We start from the raw sequence: 19,862 nt of genomic DNA, 5'->3' as shown, positions 1-19,862 counted from the left end.
ACTTTAAAAATACATGTTTTTGACAATGTTTTTGTCTATGATTAATATTAATATATATTTTGTTTCCTTCCAGAGAGAATGACAAAACCCAAGCAAAAGCCTTGCCCTAATTGTGGGGCAATAAATGTTTCAAACTGCAAAACGTGCAGAAATTGTTTTGCTGCCATTGCTTTAAAAGCAAGCATCATGGCAAAACAAAAAAACATTGAGGAGTCGTCATGGGCAGCAAACAACAAAAAACACAGGAATGCTGCCCGTGTTGTAGATTCTGCCCGCACTGCTGTAAGTACATTATTTGAGTACAGAGGCATAGTGTATACAAAATTATGTTGTCATTATTAGGTAAAACTAAATCAAAAATGTATTTCTGAACAAATGTATTCATGTCAGGTCTGACTATATTAACTGATCCTATTTTGATTTTTAGCTATCGATGCAGTTAATCCTTGAGATCCACAACAGCAAGTGTTGTTTTACCAGAAGACTATAATTTATTCTAATCAATTTTCTATCATGATCATTTAAAGAGCAGCTTTTGTGTTATTTTAAAGTGTAATAATATTATGTTTCTCTAAAGTTGTTTAAAAAGATATTATAATATAATTTTTTCATTACTTTACATATGTACTGCAGTACATGACAAACATTTCGGAGCATTTGGGGCAGAGATTATGCAAATGTATTAATTTAATTGTGTTTACATAGATCAGTTGCAGGCATAAGATTCTGAAAACATAAAGACTTGTTTTGGCAATTCAGAAACTATCTTTCACTTTGATAATGCAGATTTGCTACACATGTATCTGGGATGGCTGTGCTAATATTATGATTATATTGCATTTTTCTATACTGTTTTTATGTATTTATTTTTCAGGTTAAGAAATTGAAAATGCTGGGCTATAAGCCATTGTTGTTTACTTCGAAAGAAGAAAAAAAAAGGATTCAACACAGAGCTAATAACAACAATGGGTCCATTTGGAGAGGGACCACAGCAAAAAATTATAGATAAAATGGCCAGCCTGTACGAAGTTTTTATTAAAAGTAAGAGTTGTGGTCATTTGATTACGAAATTCACAAATTTTCAAAGAAATCTCTAACTTTATTTTAAAACTGTTTATAAATTTCCAGAGGTTTCAGAATTCGGCTGCAACAGACCCTGATGTCTGCCAAAACCTAGCATCATCGGTTTCTCCTCCAGCTTCTATTCCTCCACCATCTTTCCCAAACCTTTCTCCTCCACAAACTTCCTCCAGCTTTCCTCCTTCATCTGATGTTCCTCCACCATCTTTCTCAAACCTTTCTCCACCACAGTCTTCTTCCAGCTTTCCACCTTCATCTGCTGTTCCTCCACCATCTTTCTCAAACCTTTCTTCCCCACAATCTTCTTCCAGCTTTCCTCCTTCATCTGCTCCTCCACCTTTATCTTCCAACCTTATTCCTCCAACTAATTCCTCAAGCTTCAGTCCTCCTACCTCCTCTTACATCACCCCTCTTCCACCTGCCTCTTCATACAAAACACTTCCTGCTCCACCGCCTACTTCCCTCACTACTACACCTACTTCCTCTCTATCAAGTCCTGCAGTCCAGTGCATGACTACAGATTCCGGTGATTCAGGTGACTTTATTTTGAACTTTTACACAGCATTTTTCCCATTTTAGTTGGGACAACAATATATATAGAAATTTAAAATTAAAACATTAGTTTTGTAAATACAGTTGAATTCTGAATTATTTGCCCCCTTTTCATTTTTTTCTTTTTAAAGTATTTTTAACATATTTAAATGATGTTTAAAAGAGCAAGGACATTTTCACAGTATGTCTGATAGTGTTTTTTTATCTGGAAAAAGTCTTATTTGTTTAATTTCGGCTAGAATAAAAGCAGTTTTTAATTTTTAAAACCATTTTAGGGACAAAATTATTAGCCCCTTAAAGCTATATATTTTTTTCAACAGAACAAACCATCGTTAAAAATAACTTGCCTAATTATCCTAACCTGCCTAGTTAACCTAATTAACCTAGTTAAGCCTTTAAATGTCACTTTAAGCTGTATAGAAGTGTCTAGAAAAATATGTAGTAAAATATTATTTACTGTCATCATAGCAAAGATAAAAGGGTCACACTTTACAATAAGGTCCATTAGTTAATGTTAATTAATGCATTTACTAACATGAACAAACATTAAACAATACATTTACTACAGTATTTATTCTTGTTAATAAACATTAGTTAATGAAAATACAGTAGTTCATTGTTAGTTCATGGTGCATTAACTAATGTTAACAAACATGGACTTGAATGTTAATAATGCATTAGTAAATATTTAATTATGATTATTAAATGCTGTACATGTGTTGTTCATGATTAGTTCATGTTAGTAAATGCATTAACTAACGAACCTCATTGTAAAGTGTTACCAATAAAATAAATCAGTTATTAGAAATGACTTATTAAAACTATTATGTTTAGAAATGTGTTGAAAAAAATCTGCTCTACATTAAACAGAAATTGGAAAGAAAAAAAAATAAGCAGGAGGCCAATTACTCAGGGGGGCTAATAATTCAGACTTCAACTGTATGTGTTATTTTTGTGTGTTTTTACAGATTTATCCTCCAGAGAATGTGTCATAAAAGGGGCCAAACAAAAGAAGTGGATCTACAAACAAGCAGGTAATGTGATATTGCTGTTCTGAAAAAATAAATAAATAGCAGATTCTGAATATTATCTGAATAATTGTATGCATATAAACTTTGTTACATTAAAAACTATATAATGTAATATTTGATTGTTTTCTATTTTTTACAGTTTCCTCAATTCTTTTCTATGTTGCCTTGCATTTAATAGTACTATATGACAATGAGTAAACAAATTATTAAGAGGATAATTTAATATATAGTATGATTGTAAAATTATGAATTATCAATAATTCTAATATAATATAGGTGAAACGGTGGCACAGTAGGTAGAGTTGTCACCTCAAAGCAAGAAGGTCTCTGGTTTCAGTCCTGGCTAAATCAGTTGGTGTTTCTGTGTGGAGTTTGCATGCTCCCCCCTTGTTGGTGTGGATTTCCTCCTGGTGCTCTGGTTTCCCCCACAGTGCATAGACATGCGGTACAGGTGAATTGGGTAAGCTAAATTGACCGTTGTGAATGTGTGTAAATAAGTGTGTATGGATGTTTCCAAGTGATGGGTTGCAGCTGAAAGGGCATCCGCTGCGTAAAACATGTGCTGGATTAGTTGGCGGTTCATTCTGCTGTGGCGACCCAAGATTAATTAAGGGACTAAGCTGACAAAGAAAAGTAATGAATGAATGAATGATATAATAATGGGGGGAACTATTTGCATTTAGTGTATCTGAAATAAATAGTAATACTAAGTTTACTTTCTTTTACTCAAACTCACTAAATTGTTCCTATATCAAAACAGAAAAACAACAGATAAAATGGGGAACAGAACAGTATTAGAGATGCCTGAAGAATGTTTATAAAATGTTTGAATTAATAGAATGTCATAATTTCAATATACACACCTGTAAAGCTGCTATGAGAAAGTTGATATTATTCATTCATTCATTCATTTTCTTGTCGGCTTAGTCCCGTTATTAATCCAGAGTCGCCACAGCAGAATGAACCGCCAACTTATCCAGCACGTTTTTACGAAGCGGATGCCCTTCCAGCTGCAATCCATCACTGGGAAACATCCATACACTTATTTACACACATACACTATGGACAATTTAGCTTACAAAATTCACCTGTTCCACATGTCTTTGGACTGTGGGGGAAACCAGAGCACCTGGAGGAAACCCATGTGAACACAAGGAAGAACATGCAAACTCCACACAGAAATGCCAACTGAGCCGAGGTTCAAACCAGCGACCTTCTTGCTGTGAGCACTACCTACCACTACCACTGCATTACCCAAAGTTGATGTTATACTCTACACATTTTTTTTTACAGTAAAACAGAAAAAAAAAGATGTGTTTGAAATATGCTATACAAAATATGCTGTTCTCTCATTTGGTGTAAATGTAAATGTTACTATAAATTAAAATTTACATTAAAATTTGAATATAAAACAAACTATAAAACTATTTAAAAAAAAAAAAAAAGAATGTTTAATGAGTGAAAGCATTTTACATTTCAAATTTTCATGTTTCACAGTATTTATATCAGACTCATTGCTCTCTGAATTTTCCTGCAATATTAGTTTTTGTAAGTAAGAGCTATATATTTCTGCTGCAGAATGCCAAGTACATTCCAACCAGAAAACCTTTCCATATGACAGGATTGTGAAAAGGAGGATGTCCAAAGAAGTAAGACCACTTTTTTATGTTTGAATTTACTTAAGTAAAAAAATATATAATTTTATAAAAATAAAAAGATTTATCCCGTAGTTCTCTTTAATTTAAGCGGGATTTAGCTTATAATGTGTGGGTATTTATAGTGGTAGTTGAAATCATTAGAACACCAGGCATATCTGAAAATATTGATTTTTTGCCTCTAAAACATAATTTAATTTCATAATGAGCACAATCATTTTAATCTGATCACAACTAATATAACATGAATTTAGTCCTACTGGTTTGATCCACTGTTAACTGTAATATTTGGTATGTGCGTAACATGGTATGTCAGGCATTGTGTCAGCACGTTTCCAGACAACTTTAACATTGCTTTCAATGCCTTCTACAACCAAAGCCAATCTAGCTGTGTCACACTCAAATAAATGGTCAGATAGATCCAATGTGCGAGTGAACAAAAAGTATTTATTTGACACAGTCAAACTCAAAAACAGGTGCAACAAATGAGTGCGGTGCTAGGGCAAGGAGAACAGGGCAGGGATCAAGCAGGAAAACAGGCTCTAGAAGAAACTCCTCACGGTCCTGAGCACAGACAGAATAGCACACATAACGAACTGACAATGAACACATAACACGTAGCACTTATATAGGCACGATAATGTGAATCAGCTGGCGAACAATCAATCCAACGGAGTGCCGTCATGCCACGTGACCAAAACAATTACACGTGGGCCACAAAAACAAAACAAACCCACATGATCACACAGACATTCCGGAAGAGCGCACAAACCTGCAACCGTGACAAGCTGCTTCTTTGAAAGTACTTGATTGTGTGACATTGACATTAAAAATTTTTTTTGGACAATTATGCTGACTTTCTAGATATTTCATATAATAGATATTGTTGTGGCTAGGTCAAACAATTATGCTAAATGTTCAAATAATTCACAGTTAATGTTGCTCAATGCTCATGTTCTTAAAGGGTGTTGAAGAGGCCAGAGTCAGATGGAAAGCCGTGTTCTGGATGGTAAGCGTCACAAATACACAATATAATTCTGTCATACAGTGGTGGAAATATGTTGAACAAACTATGAAAGTTTTTTGATGTTAACAATTTTTCTTGTAGATAATAATGTAAAGTGAAGATAACCTTTTTTCAAAGCTTAAAATTGTAATAATCTTTAACTAATATATCTGTGTTTGCAGCAAATTACTTATAAAAATTGTTAATTTAAATACCACAGCCTATCCTGTAAAAATAATTATAATTAAATGTCTTTTACTGATTTACAGTGGGATGAAATGGAAAGACTCCTGGGAGCCATTAAATCACTTTTTGTAAAATACAGTGGGTTATAAAAAAGGAATGCTTTTAAAAAGAGAGTTGTCTACTGCTGTTGTTGCTATTTTCGGTGCATGTCTTGTTTTTGTTTGTTGTTTTAAATCTACTTTAACTCAGCACATGTTTAAACCCACATTTTGACATTGTATTTTGTTTTATTTTTATTTTTTGAATTGTATTATAATACATTTTTTCTGTTAACCTAGAGTAAAGACTTCCGCACAAAGATAACCACTTACAGTATTTTACGTCATATCTGCAGCCACTAAATCCCTCTGCAAAATTGTTTGAATGTTTGTATTTGAAAAAACTAATAAGAAATATATTAATGATTTAAATGTAATAAATGCATTTCTGGTTCTTCAGGAGTTTTATGGCTCACATCAGAGCCATTGAAGTGTGCATTTGCAGCATAGATACATACAAAATTGTTTTTTTTTTAAATGTTTGTACCACAGAACACAAACTAACACATTTATACATTTTCACTCTGCAATTTATAGTAAGCTATGTGTAGGCACAGTATAACACAAGGCAAAACTATTTATTTAAAAGACATTTGTGAGAAGTGTACTAATTTATGTAGAAATAAGTGCAGAACACACACACACACAGTGCTCAGCGGAAATTAATATACCCTCTCAGAGATTTTTTCTTTAAATTAATACCTTTTATGGAGTGCTATACAAAAAGGTATTTCTGTATATACATTAAAGTTACATATACATTACACCAAAGTAAAAACTGAAACAAATGTCACAAAAAGATTGATCCCTCTTTTTATTAAGTGCTTTAACTAATTTGTTTCAATATAGTTACTGTGTATATTGTGACACATGATACAATTTAGGGAATATTACTTTTTACACCCCCAAATCCACCCCTAAACCTATCCCCACCTTAGCTGTATTTCACCTTCAGAGTATCAGAATTGTTCTAAAAGACATTATGAACACAGTAAGTACAATGTATTTACTTTTTTGATATATAGATATCAAAACATTTTGATACATTAATACCAGTGTGTATGGGAGCGCTCTTTCTATCCTGCTACATGTGTCAACACCATACCGGAAACCATCCCATGTGTTTCTTAAGCTGCGCCGAATGAGTGAAACTCTAGGGTTGGGTATCGTTTGGTTTTTCGATACCGGTGCTAAATTGCTACTTTTAAAACGATACTGGTGCCAAAATGGTGCCTGAATCGACACTTTTTAGCCACAAAATGATGGTGGACGACTCTTCAAAAATATTTTATTTGACAAATGATTTTTAAAAAATTATTTTAATAGAACAACATAATTACAGTTTAAAGTAAACATCAATTAATATTGTATTACATTAATACATTTCCTTTGATCATTTGTTGGTAAGCATAAATTTAAAATTTGCATTATGAAATGACATTAGCTTACTATTAACATGTGGGGGGCGGGCAGGGGCCACATACTTTTAGGAGCACATTTTAACATATATATCACAAAATACTTAAAACATTATTGGAAGTCATTTATTTTCATGCATCACTCTGCAGTCTTCATAAACAAGATAATTAAATAACTTACTCAAAATAATCTTCCTTGTTCATTTATTTGACAAGCAACGTTGTACTGATGTAGGAGAACACATTTCTAACATTCAAGTACATCATGGCACATTGCTGCACCTGTAAACTTTAACATGCCTACAGTTGAAGTAATTTTATTTTGCCCTCCCATTCATTTAAAATATTCTTTTTGAAAACTTTTACAGTGTTTCCTAAAACATAATTATTCTGGAGTCAAAATAAGTCCTATTTCTTATTGTTTATTTCATGAATAAAAGCTGACTGTTTTTAAATTCAAGACTGCATTTCCTAATGTTAAACTATGTACACTAGATTTCTGATTAATAATGGTCTCTGCATAGCCGAGGACTTCCTATATTAAGAGTTAAAATCGCTATTGAAAACAGAAGTCTAATATCATCAACAGTGGACATTTTGATAGTGTTTCACAACATCAACATACCTGAAGTTTAATCTTTTTATTCCCTGTGTCAATTTGGGCATCAACTTCTGACGAGTGCGGGGAACTGATGCGCGCAGCTCCGTCACAGAGATAGCATAGTGCCAAGAAAACAGAGGGAGCGAGCATAAGCGAGTGCCGGAGGGACCTAAAGCACGCGAGAGAGGCTCTGCCTTTGAGCCCCCAAATGTGTCATTAAGTTTGAGATGTTTCCCCCTTACACACACTTTTGTAAAGACAGTTGCTGTGTAAGAATCCTTGCTTGTAAAATACGCTTTAGAATGCTTAGTTTAAGCAAATTGGATGAACGTGATCATGCATGTTGATCTGAAGAGTGTCGCTCTCGCTCACCGAAAACCACTGGTTCCAGGCTAAATGCTCTGTACTCTGCACGTTGCGTGCGTCTGTTCCATAGCGACAATAACAATCGCCTGATATCGCTGTCGGTATTCCTCAAAGTTGTTTAGAATTAAATGTTTAGTGATGCTGTGACGCAACGCCTATATGTGCCTTTTTTCATGCACCCCTCACGTCCATCCCGCAGCACCGAAATTCATACACTGATTTAATACCGGTACATACCAGTTACCAAGGTACCGGTGCTATAATGGCACCGGGTTTCGGTACCCAACCCTAGTACACACTGATCATGTCTACAGTTTATCTCCAGTGTGAATCCTCTGATGTTTTTTCAGGGTTCCTGAGTGAGTAAACCTCTTACTGCAGTGTGAACACTTGTACGGTTTTTCTCCAGTGTGAATCCTCTGGTGCCGTTTCAATTCTGCAGCTGTAATAAAAGTCTTCTCACACTCCAAGCACACATACTCTTTTACACTAGTGTGAATCTTCATGTGGTTTTTAAGGTATGATGATTGGCTAAAACTCTTCCCACATTGAGTGCATGTGAATGGTTTCTTTCCAGTGTGGATCATGATGTGTTGATTAAGGTTTGATGATAGGCTGAAACTCTTCCCACACTGAGGGCATGTGAATGGTTTCTCTCCAGTGTGGATCCTCATGTGTAGATTAAGGGATGATGATTTGCTGAAACTCTTCCCACACTGAGTGCAAGTGAATGGTTTCTCTCCAGTGTGGATCCTCATGTGTTGATTAAGGGATGTTGATAGGCTGAAACTCTTCCCACACTGAGTGCAAGTGAATGGTTTCTCTCCAGTGTGGATCCTCATTTGTTGATTAAGGGATGTTGATAGGCTGAAACTCCTCCCACACTGAGTGCAAGTGAATGGTTTTTCTCCGGTATGGATCCTCATGTGTTTATTAAGGGATGATGAGCAGTTAAAACTCTTCCCACACTGAGTGCATGTGAAAGGTTTTTCTCCGGTGTGGATCTTCATGTGTCTATAAAGCGACGATGATTTGCTAAAACTCTTCCCACACTGAGGGCATGTTAATGGTTTCTCTCCAGTGTGGATCCTCATGTGTAGATTAAGGAATGATGAGTGGTTGAAACTCTTCCCACAATGAGTGCAAGTGAATGGTTTTTCTCCGGTGTGGATCTTCATGTGTCTATAAAGCGATGATGATTTGCTAAAACTCTTCCCACACTGAGTGCATGTGAATGGTTTCTCTCCAGTGTGGATCCTCATGTGAGTCTTTAATTTGCTTTTGCTTGCCAAACTCTTGTCACACTGAGTGCAGGTGAAACAACTCTTGTCTCTCACTTTTAACACACAATCAGTCTCTAAATGAGTTTTGTCCTCAATTTTGACATGATGTTCCTCCTCTTTACTCTCCTCGTAGTCTTTAATTAGGTCTGAAATAAAAATAAGTTTACTTTTTAGTAAATCATAAAACTCAGTGAAAAGGAAGTGAAAACATTGGCTACACAAATCTTAATTTTGATGCACATTAAATGTAAAGACAAAGCAGATCATATTTAGATTGATCTTGTCATATTTACCTCCTGGAGTCCATTACACAGATACACATTTAAGCAGATTCTCATATGATTAATCCCAGATCATTTTGGTCATATTGATGAGACATAAATTTGAAAGCTGTAAATGGCCAGTTTCTATTTGTATATATTCGTAATCACAACAAAACAGTTTGTTTTTGTAAAACTTGTAAAGCAGATGGGGAATGCTTTTTCATTCTGTGCCTGACTGGTAAACCTGTTAGAAAAACAGCTGAATCTCTGCTAATATTTGCATCATAGACATATATGACACATGTATAATATCTGCATAAAGCTTTAAATCTGCACCTTTAAATGACAAATGTTCTAGAGGTATGTAATCTGTAACAAATGCAAAGCAGAAATCTAACACTTAACTGTTTCAGATCATCAAACAAATGTAAATATTAGTCAAAGATAACACAATTAAACACATTGTGCAGTTTTTAAATCAAGGTTTTTATTCTTAAATTGAAGACAAAATACTGAACTACACAGACTTGTGTGAAAAAAGAAATTCCCATTAGAACAATTTTAATTTATCACACCTGCTTCAAGTTCTCTAGCCACACCCAGACCTGATTACTACCACACACGTTCGCAATCAAGAAAACACCTAAATAGGACCTTTCTGACAAAGTGAAGTAGACCAAAAAAAGCCTCAAAGCTAGACATCATGCCAAAATCTAAAGACCTTTAAACACAAATGAGAAAGAAAATACGTGTGTCACGAGTTAAAAAAAAAAGAGTGAGCTCAAATGCAAGTCTTTATTGAGAAGCGAGTCTTGGAAAAACCAAAAGTCAAAGTAAACACCAGGTCGGGTGAGCGCTGAGGAAGTGCCGTAGGAAAAAACAACCAGACACTCACTCACTGGTGGTCTTGGAAACATACAGGGTGAGTAACAAAATAATATGCACACAAATGATCGATAACATACTGACAAACATGAAGGGGAATGATGTGGTATAAACAGGAAAAAAAGGGAAACGAGAGCTCCTGTGACTGCATATAAAAGCAGATGACAAGAGATAATCTGTAATACAGATCAAAGCCCCTTTCACACAGTTATACCGGTAAATATGCAGAAAATTTCCGGAACGACTTTACCGGTATATTCAAAAAAGCGCTGTTCACACAGGCGAGGACGTTACGGAAATTTTCCAGAAAAGACCTTTCACAAATCCATTCCAAAATACCGGTAAATTCTGACATCATTTACCACAAATGAGCCTTAAACGGCTGCGCTTGTATTTGTAAACATTTTACTACATTACAAACTCTGTGGATGATCAAAATTGTGAACAATACAGTATTGTGAACAGTTCTTCGAACAACTTCGAAGAAAACATATGGAGGATCACTTTGGCATGTCGAGATGTTCATAATATGTGCGTGTGCTGGCGCTCACAGGCTGTTTCACAGGCACACGCTAAGCTAAATGCGTCTGACTGTTCTGATTGGCTAAAGCAGGTGTCTCACGTCAGCACGTTCTAGACGTGCACGCGTTCTTTCCGGCAATCTTCCTTCTGCATTCACACAGCGCAGCATTCCGGCAAATTACCGGGAATGTTACAACTTCTCTTTCTGGAAAATAGCCAGAACGAATTTACCGGTATTTTCAAAAAGGACCTGTTCACACATACAACCTTTCCGGAAAATTGCCGGTAATTTTCCGGAAAGGTCTGCATGTGTGAAAGGGGCTCAAGAGAAGAGAGCCAAAGAGTAAGGTATCAAAGGAGGATGTCACATCAAAGATTCAAGTGTTACCACTCAGTGGGTTATGTCACAAGACTCGCGTCACTTTATTGTGGCTTTGAGGCTCAATGGGATTCTAATTACTGGCCAAAGTTATATAAAATTACACTTTATTACAATATATATGTTAAATATAAATAATTATAATATGCATTATATAATATTAAATTAAATTACATGGGGGCCATGGGGGGTGGTTCGTTCGAACAACCCGATACCCCCTGGCTACGGGCATGGCACAGTGATCTGTGTCATTACAAGGGCTTTTCCCACAGCTGGTGGAGAACACGAGAGTTCGGTTTGAGTTCAGTGTAGTGCATACATTTTCATTGTTTTCACTGTAAAATCCTCACCGCATGCGCAGATTAAAGAGACATTTATGCAGAATACATCTTTGCACCTAAAAACGTCAAACGCAGCACTCAGGAACAGATTAAAACAGTTGTTATGTGAACTTGAAGTAAAAAAGTCTGCAATGCTAGCCCCACCTTTGTGCTCTACTTATTGGCTAACTGCACTACAACTGAATGTAAATGATTGGTTAATATCAGCTGTCAATCACTCAGTCAATGCCTTCTGCCTTCAGATGATAGGAGCTACAACTGCGAAAATGTGAAGCGCTGAAGATGAAAGAATGAAAATAACAGACATTTACCTAAAGTTATTAATAACGGCGCATCTGTTTAGTGATCATGTGCTGAATGTTAATCCACCATTTACACTTTTCCAAGAGTGGATAAAAGACTTCTCGTGGCTTCAAGTCCGCCGGTAACAGTGTTTGGCGCTGAATCTACACATTTAAGCGCGAGAGGTATTGTATAATCCTTTATTTAATCCTCACGATGCTGTCAGCCGTGCAAGCAGCAGCTATATGTAACATTTAACACAGCTCACAAAAAGACTGTTATTGCTATTACGATGACATGCAAATAATAAGTTATATATCAATATAAATGTGGGGCGGGGCGATGGATCCTGATGCCGGCTAAGCATCGTGAAGTTTGTCGGCCATCAGCGATGGACAATGTCATGTAAAAAAATAATACAATTAATCAGCTACAATCAACATCATCTTCCGAAGAGCTTCATAAGAAAATACTTATTCTGCAAGCGGAATGACTCCTTGAGGATCTCCACATAAGATCACGCCAGATTCATTATGAACATGGTGAATGAGCTGGCAGGTTATTGTGTTACTAACTGAAAAAATCCTCAGCAGCTGGTGTTATAGCAGCAGTTAGTAAGGATGATGGCAGTATTATTACTGAACAACAGGGTATTAGTGATCAATTTAAAAAACTTCTATAAAACTCTTTACAACTCTGAGGTAAACTAAATTGAATGTATTGAGAGCTTTTTTAATTATTAAGAATTACCATACCTCTGTGATTCAGATCAGTTGACAAAAGAAGGAATTTTAACGTTTGTCCTTTTCTTTCTGAATGTGTCACAGAATGTGTCCCGCGTTTGTCAGCTTCTCACAGGACCGGGTTTCCAAAGCTTGTCAATAATCAATCGCATGTTATTATTATCAGCTCAAGAAGTTTGTTATTTCAAATAGAGACGCGTGGCGAGCGTAAGGAAGAAAGCGAAACCACTCGGGCTTCAGACCGGCTCGTAAAAAACTACGCTGCACAGGGTAAATCTGCTCTTCTCCATGGCTTTGTGGCTGTTTATCAAGTCGACGACAGGGTTTGTTTGAGCCCGGATCGACCATGGCTGCATATGTATATAATTCCGCTGTAATCTCTCGCTGTGTATTTCAAACATGGCGGGTCCTTTGTTAAGATTCTGGCTTGTGTCTACGAATGATGTATCTCTGTAAACCAATAGCGTTCAGCTGCACGTCTAGCTCTGCCATTTAGGGCCTACTCACACTATGCCATCCGTACCATGCCCAGGCCCGTTTCCCGGATCGTTTGAGAAGTGTGAGTGCGGTGAATCGGGCTCAAGCACGGTTCACTTGGCCGGCCCTGGCCCGGTTGGAAGAGGTGTGCCCTAGCGCGGTTCACTTGGGCTTTGGCACGGTACGCTTGTGTGTGAGTGCAAAACGCGCCAAAGCCCGAAACTGAAAGGGAGACGTGACTTTTAAGGGGCTGTTACATATGGATTTATTAATCATTCTTACTGTTCAGTGAACGCAAACTGCCGTAGTTTATTACAGACGAGAACTTCTCGAAGCACGACAGCTGCGTGGCTTCAGCAGACCTCCTCATTCCTGCAGCACGAGAGCTTTATGATTGTTTATGAGCGCCAAAAGTGGCGGATCTGTTTGGCAAAATATCTGACTGCGTGTCACAGCATCCCTAAGGACTGTTTGGCGAAATATTCGACTGCATGTCACTGCATAACTAACGACTGAAACGATATAACTAGAGAAATCTCCACTGTGCTGCTGAGAGAGCGCTTCTCACTGAACAGCGCAGCAGCGATGACGTAAGTGTGCCGAGGCCTGTTTGTGGTGTGAGTGCGGGCCGTCGGGGGAGACGGGAGGGGGACAAGCGCTTTGGCCCGGTTCGAGGCAGCTGTATCTAGTGTGAGTACGGCCTTAGTGTTTGGGACCTTTTCGAAAGGGTGCCAAAAAAGTGGTATGGTACGGTTTGGTTCGGTATGCCTTTTGACAGTGGAAATGGCCATAAAAGCGTACCAAACCGAACCACTCAGTGGAAACGGGCCATAAAAGCTTGATTAGCTAGTCCAGGTGTGTCTGATTGGGGTTGAAACTAAACTTTGCAGAACACCGGCCCTCCAGGACCAAGTTTGCACATGCCTGCTCTAGAGGAACGAGACAGGGCTGCCCTCTGTCCCCTCTGCTCTTTGACATTGTCATCAAACCTCCTGCAACCATATTAAGGAACTCAGATGGATTGCAAGGAATTTTCAGAGAGGGACAAGAACATAAGTTTCTGCTATATGCGGATGATCTACTTTTTTCTGTCAATTACAGATACATGCATTCCAAAAGCTCTTACAATCATTTCAGAATTTGCAAATGTTTCTTGAGACAAAGTCAATCTAGCAAAAAATCTCCTTTTCCCTTTCAATGATAGAACACAGCAAATGTCTACCCAAACCTTTCCATTTTAAGCAAGTCCTGATAAATTTGTATATCTTGGTGTGAGTGTGACACGTAAATATAAGGATTTGTTTAATAATAATTTTTAAATGTTGTTAGACAAAGTCAAACGAGACATGATGCACTGGTCAACCTTTCCTTTATCTTTGGCTGGGAAGATCAATTCCATTAAACTGATAATACTACCAAGATTTCTGTTTCTATTTCAGACGGTGTCTGTTTGTATTGCCAAGATTATAGATTTCAGCAGTCCAATTTTGGTTTAGGAAGGGAGTTAACTGTGTTAAAGACTTGTTTAAAGATGGCATATTTATCTCATTTAACAGTTAAGAACAGACATTGAGATTCCCCAGTCTAATTCTTTTAGGTACCCTCAGGTCCATAGTTTCATTAAAAAACACTTCTGTCCTTCACTGAACCAACCAGAAGCATGCTGGATAGATGAATTGGTAAATATGGACCCATATCAAAGGGGTATGATTTCCATGTTATATGAAGTGATCCAAAGAACTGCCCTCTCCTTCCCTAAACCATATAAATCAGAAATGGGAAGACGAACTGGGACTAGAAATATCAGATACAGCCTGGTAATATGCCATAGAACTGGTACACTCATCTTCTGTATGTGACTCAGATTCATCTTGCCCCAGATGTGGTTTGGAACGAGCAGATCAGTCATATGTTCTGGGGATGCCCTAAATTACATAGATTTTGGGCCAATATTTTTAGACAATTTTCATCTAAATGTAATAAAGATATGGATCCTAATCATTTGACCTCAAATTTTGGTACAGTGACAGAAGAAATGTACCTGTTAGCTAATCACATAGAAATCATGTGAAATGTGAATTAAATTTAATTACAAAACTAACCCTAACCCTAACGAGCAAACGAGTGAAAACGAGGAGTGAAAAATCGCACGTCTCCCTCCCGGTCCTCAAATAAGTTGCACACCTTTCTCACCCCCGGATCCCTTCTCGCTCTTCAGACACGTCACACACTGTCTGCATTAGTTTCAAAAACACAGATTTCTTAACGATTTAAAACGGCATCTTTGGATATCTTTTTTGCTGAAGATACTGTTGTCCTGAAAAACTTAAAACAAAACCTTTAAAAAAAAAAACTTACATACACCAAAGAAATGGTACAGCAGAACATTTTGGCAGTTTTAAAAAATCTACTTTTTTCTAACCGCAGTATACCTTGTAAACTGTTGTCGTCACATGCCTAAGCAGCAGAACACTGTTTTTAGGATCTAAAAATTATTTTTTTTTTTTTTAAGTCTCAAGCAAAAAGGATTTGAATGTCGCCGCCTGCTGGTACATGAAGAATATGGTCAATACTGAAGAATTTTACACTCAAATGTTTGCATATCATCAGCATGCTGTAATCCATTTCTTAAGCAGAAAAAGTCATTTTTAGACTAGTTTGTTGGTCAGTTGTAGTCAGTGCAATGCTAAACGTTATTGTTCCACTATAATTTGTTCATTTTGTTTCACGTCGTCCCACAGCAACATCATATAGTTAAGAATACTGTACAATGTTTTAGAACAATTTATTATTTTAGTGTCAATTTCATTCATCAAGTTTAAAATTGGGGGCATCCATGTTTTTTTTGACATACTTTAAACAAGAGTTTCTGCAGGTTTCACCAAGTTAAATTTAAGAATTTTAAAGATTTTTTAAGACCATTATGACTGGAATTTTAGACTCATAAAGGGCTAAAGGCTAAGGAGTTTTTCAAATGGCTAAGATGAAAAGATTTTATTTTGCCCGATGAAAAAATATCATAATTTAATTATACAATAATAAATGATATTTTTAAAAATTATATTTTAGATATTTTTTAGCAAAAGATTTAAAATTCTGTGTAGCAACAAGTAAGCTTTACTTGTATCCATAGACTTTTTTTCCTAAGTAAACTTTCTTTAAAATTAATAAATAAATAAATGAACAAATGCTTTAAACGTTTTAAAACCTATAATAAACAAAATATATGCACAACAATCTGTCTAGGTCGATGTCCTCAGCAGTAATGGAGCACGTTTAAACAAATGTTATTGTAAGTAAATATTTAAACCATTAAAAAGACCTTTTTGAATGAAAAGTTTTATTGAGATGGGTTGTTGGTGATTGTAGATTGAAAATTTAGATTTTGGAATTTAAGGCACCGCAGAAACCCTGTTTAAAAGCAATAGCCCCGGTAATTAGCTATTATAATGATGTAATTCTAACTCAGATACTATCTGTGAGAACTAGTAACAACTACTAGAAACAAGTTTAAACCCATAAAGAAGTTGATAAAAAAATTGTGATCAACGTGACATATGCAAATGAAAAGTAAAAGTCAACACTATCACCGTAATAGCAGATATCTTCTATGAGAATACTGTAGGTCAAATATCGTCAGCTCATTTGAACTTTAATTTATTGTTTTTGTTTATTTTATATAGCGCCAGTGCTCAAAAACGCTTTACCAACAGCAGGAGAACAAGAAAAACAATAACCTTAAAAAGGTAGAGAAAATGGGAGACTAATAATACATTAAAAGATTGACAAAAGACACGAGAACAAGTGACAAAAGAAACTCATTCCTGTCTTTCAATGACTGCTTTTGTGCGTTTAGGAGAACTAGGCAGCACACTCAGGGCTGCAAGATGGATTTAATTTAGTAGCCTATTCTTAATATTAAAATATATCAGTATTAAAACCAACCTGTTTGTTCCTGCAGATCTTCCTGTTTGACTGTGAATGTCTCTTCAATCTTCACATCTTCACTCTCCTCTTTAATAAACGCCATCTTTATAACAGTGTGGAGATCAGTCGCTTCAGCAGGGTTTTTTTTTTTCTCTGTGTTTGGACACTTAATCCAGTTCAAAATGAACAAAACAATAAAAATGTCCTGTTTAAAATTAATAAAACAATGAACAGAAACAAAATAATTTCTCTTCAACACTTGCTTCAATGGTTTCTTTATTTGAGAGTAATTAACAAAAAGAAATCAGGTGAAACATTTAATTTAAACACTTATTATACACTTTTCTGTTGTTTTATTCAAACAACAGCCTTCAGTTACTGAGAATAAAATAGTACAAAGTTACTAAAATACTAAAATAGTTGTATAAATGGTTAAAATAATATTTCCAACAGCAGGAACATAATATAGCATCGTATAAAAAACTTAAAACTTTAGAACTTTAACTTTAAATCAGTTTATATCTGTAAACGTTTTAAAACAAACCTTTCTCCAGTTGAATCACAGCGACGAAGCGGCGCTGCCTGATGACGTCACGCGCCACGGCAAAATAAAAGTCTTTTTGTTTAACTTTTTTACCACTATCTGTTGCAGTCATGACTTATTGATACATTTCTCCCATGGTTTTCACTTTACACTTTGTCTGCTCTCTCTCTCACAAACCTTAAATCTAAACATTTTCTTAACTTTTTTAATCCACTTTATAATGACTTGTATGTCTACAACAAATTACTTTCCTATTAATATCTGAGTCCAAATCTCATCCTCATAATTATTACCTCTTCTATTTCTACAACTTCATAGGCCTATATAGGGTTTCTTTTTTCACATGAATTGTTGTCTCTTATTATCTGTGTTCCACGTTTCCTGCCATTCTTTAGCAATATCTGTAGTAATATTTAATTTACCTTTACTTACATAAGCATTAAAAGGGGTAGTTCACATAAAAATTACAATTCTGTCATTTACTCATCCTCTACTAGTTTCAAAACTGTTTCTGCTGAATGCAAATAAAGAGAATACAGGGGCAAAAAACAGCCACTGTATGGTTCAACAGTTCCTATGGACTTGGGGGAAACCAGAGCAGCTGGAGGAAACTCATGCGAACATGGGGAGAACACACAAACAAAAATGTCAACTGACCCAGCTGAGACTCAAACCAACAACCTTCTTACTGTGAGGCGATCAGTGCTACCTACTGCACCACTGTGATGCCTCACATGAATAATTATTTGAGGTATTAAACTGGTATTGGATAAGAACTTCGCTTACAAATAGTTGTTATTTTTAAAATGTGTGAAAAAGCACCATTCAGATGTAGCGACTGTATTGATCTCAAGCATGTATTGTTATAGACACTATGCTTATTTGTATTAAGAAATGTTTGGCAGGTCCTGTTCATGTAATATGTTCATGTAATAGTCTATCAAGTTGGTATTGGCATGAACAGCTATACCTGTCAACGGGTTTCTTATATGTTAAACGGTCCTATTCAGTTAATGATCAGGCAGCTATTACTAAAGATGACCGCACACAATGATGATCCATTTATTTAAATGAATATGTGACGCAGATATTTAAAATTCATTGTTGCAAACACGTTACAGGAGTAAGTGCAGTTGTTGTTGTATGTGATGTTCACCACTGTAATTACACCATAGTGAAAAAAGAAGTCTGAGAAATGCTGTAGTTGGTGTAGGTGGAGCAGGTTAATCACAATAAAAGTTATGCATTGTGTAGATATGAAAGTGAACTCTTGTCATTGAATTATTCTGTATAAACTGCCTATACAATAAATTTACTAGTGATGTAATTATTTTCTAATTATAAATATTTAGATGCATCACAGTATGTGATCGCTTTACTGTGTTAAAAGGAAAAGGTTTTGTCAGAGTATCTTATATATGCTTCTGTGAATGTCTATGCATATTTGTGTGCACAAACACAAGTAATAAATAGAGAGAAAAACATCTTTAATACATACCAGGTGAATAAGAGGCTTTCGGGAAAGCTGAGCTGCTCACACATGTTCTGTTCAACTAAAAAAAAAAAGGAAAGAAAACAAAATTGGCACAGAAACAAGTTACATTTTGATAGTTACAATTTATAAACATAAAGTGTTTACAGTCTTCCAAAAGCCAGTAATGAGCAGCATGTGCTTTAAGATAAATAAAGGACTCTAAACTCACATAAAGAACAAGTTCAGTAATAAATAAATGACTAAAACATTGCTAATAGTTAGCTCATGTCAATATATTGACTGAACTTAACACAAATAAAACCTCAATGTGAAGTTTATAAATTGTTTCTTTCAACGAATGATAATATATCACAGTATAATAGTATACATCTTCTATAACTGTTATATAAGTGAATGTAGTTGTGTGTATTGAGACATCGGTATGGATTGAGTTTTCAATGCTCATTTGCATCTTTACACAAAGACTTCAGCCAAGCAACTCTGAGAAACTTCTACAAAAACAACACACAACTCTTGCATTACCTTTTAACCAGGCTTGGGAAAAAAATTAAAATGTGTTTCAAATCAAAATACCTCAACATACCTGTATCAACATTAACTACAAAATGCAGCAGCCACAATAAAAAAAAAGCTTCAATTAATAGTCCTATAAAACAACAGCAACAAAACAAATGAAGATGGCTAAAGTCAACTTATTTTCCCAATACAACATTATTTCTCTGTAAAAA

At 35.8% G+C, this 19,862-nt stretch overlaps 1 protein-coding gene and 1 pseudogene across 4 annotated transcripts; one reads left to right on the top strand and one right to left on the bottom strand.

The window, feature by feature from the left end:
- The first annotated feature begins 965 nt into the window (after positions 1-965).
- LOC101884110 (uncharacterized) lies at positions 966-5,642 on the top strand (annotated as a pseudogene).
- On the bottom strand, positions 4,746-17,679 carry LOC110439499 (uncharacterized). 4 transcript variants are annotated; one of them, XR_012402579.1, is made up of 4 exons: positions 17,640-17,679; positions 17,114-17,300; positions 7,652-9,422; positions 4,746-4,882 (listed from the first exon to the last, which is right to left on the bottom strand). XR_012402579.1 is itself a non-coding variant. In XM_073948674.1 (4 exons), exon 4 carries the CDS (start codon positions 9,085-9,087, stop codon positions 8,302-8,304), a length of 786 nt encoding a protein of 261 aa, XP_073804775.1. In that variant the 5' UTR covers positions 9,088-9,120; positions 9,204-9,422; positions 17,114-17,261; positions 17,640-17,679; the 3' UTR covers positions 6,403-8,301. The 4 variants fall into 4 exon arrangements, 3 of the variants coding, with proteins under 3 accessions (XP_073804775.1, XP_073804774.1, XP_073804773.1); XM_073948674.1 differs by lacking the exon at positions 4,746-4,882 and having other exon boundaries at positions 6,403-9,120; positions 9,204-9,422; positions 17,114-17,261; XM_073948673.1 differs by lacking the exon at positions 4,746-4,882 and having other exon boundaries at positions 6,403-9,422; positions 17,114-17,261.
- Between the last annotated feature and the right edge of the window lie 2,183 nt (positions 17,680-19,862).

Source organism: Danio rerio, chromosome 4 (genome assembly GCF_049306965.1).
Source record: "Danio rerio strain Tuebingen ecotype United States chromosome 4, GRCz12tu, whole genome shotgun sequence".
Lineage (NCBI taxonomy): Eukaryota > Metazoa > Chordata > Actinopteri > Cypriniformes > Danionidae > Danio > Danio rerio.
The sequence above is the reverse complement of the archived record's forward strand: the minus strand, read 5'-3'. Positions and strand labels throughout refer to the sequence as shown.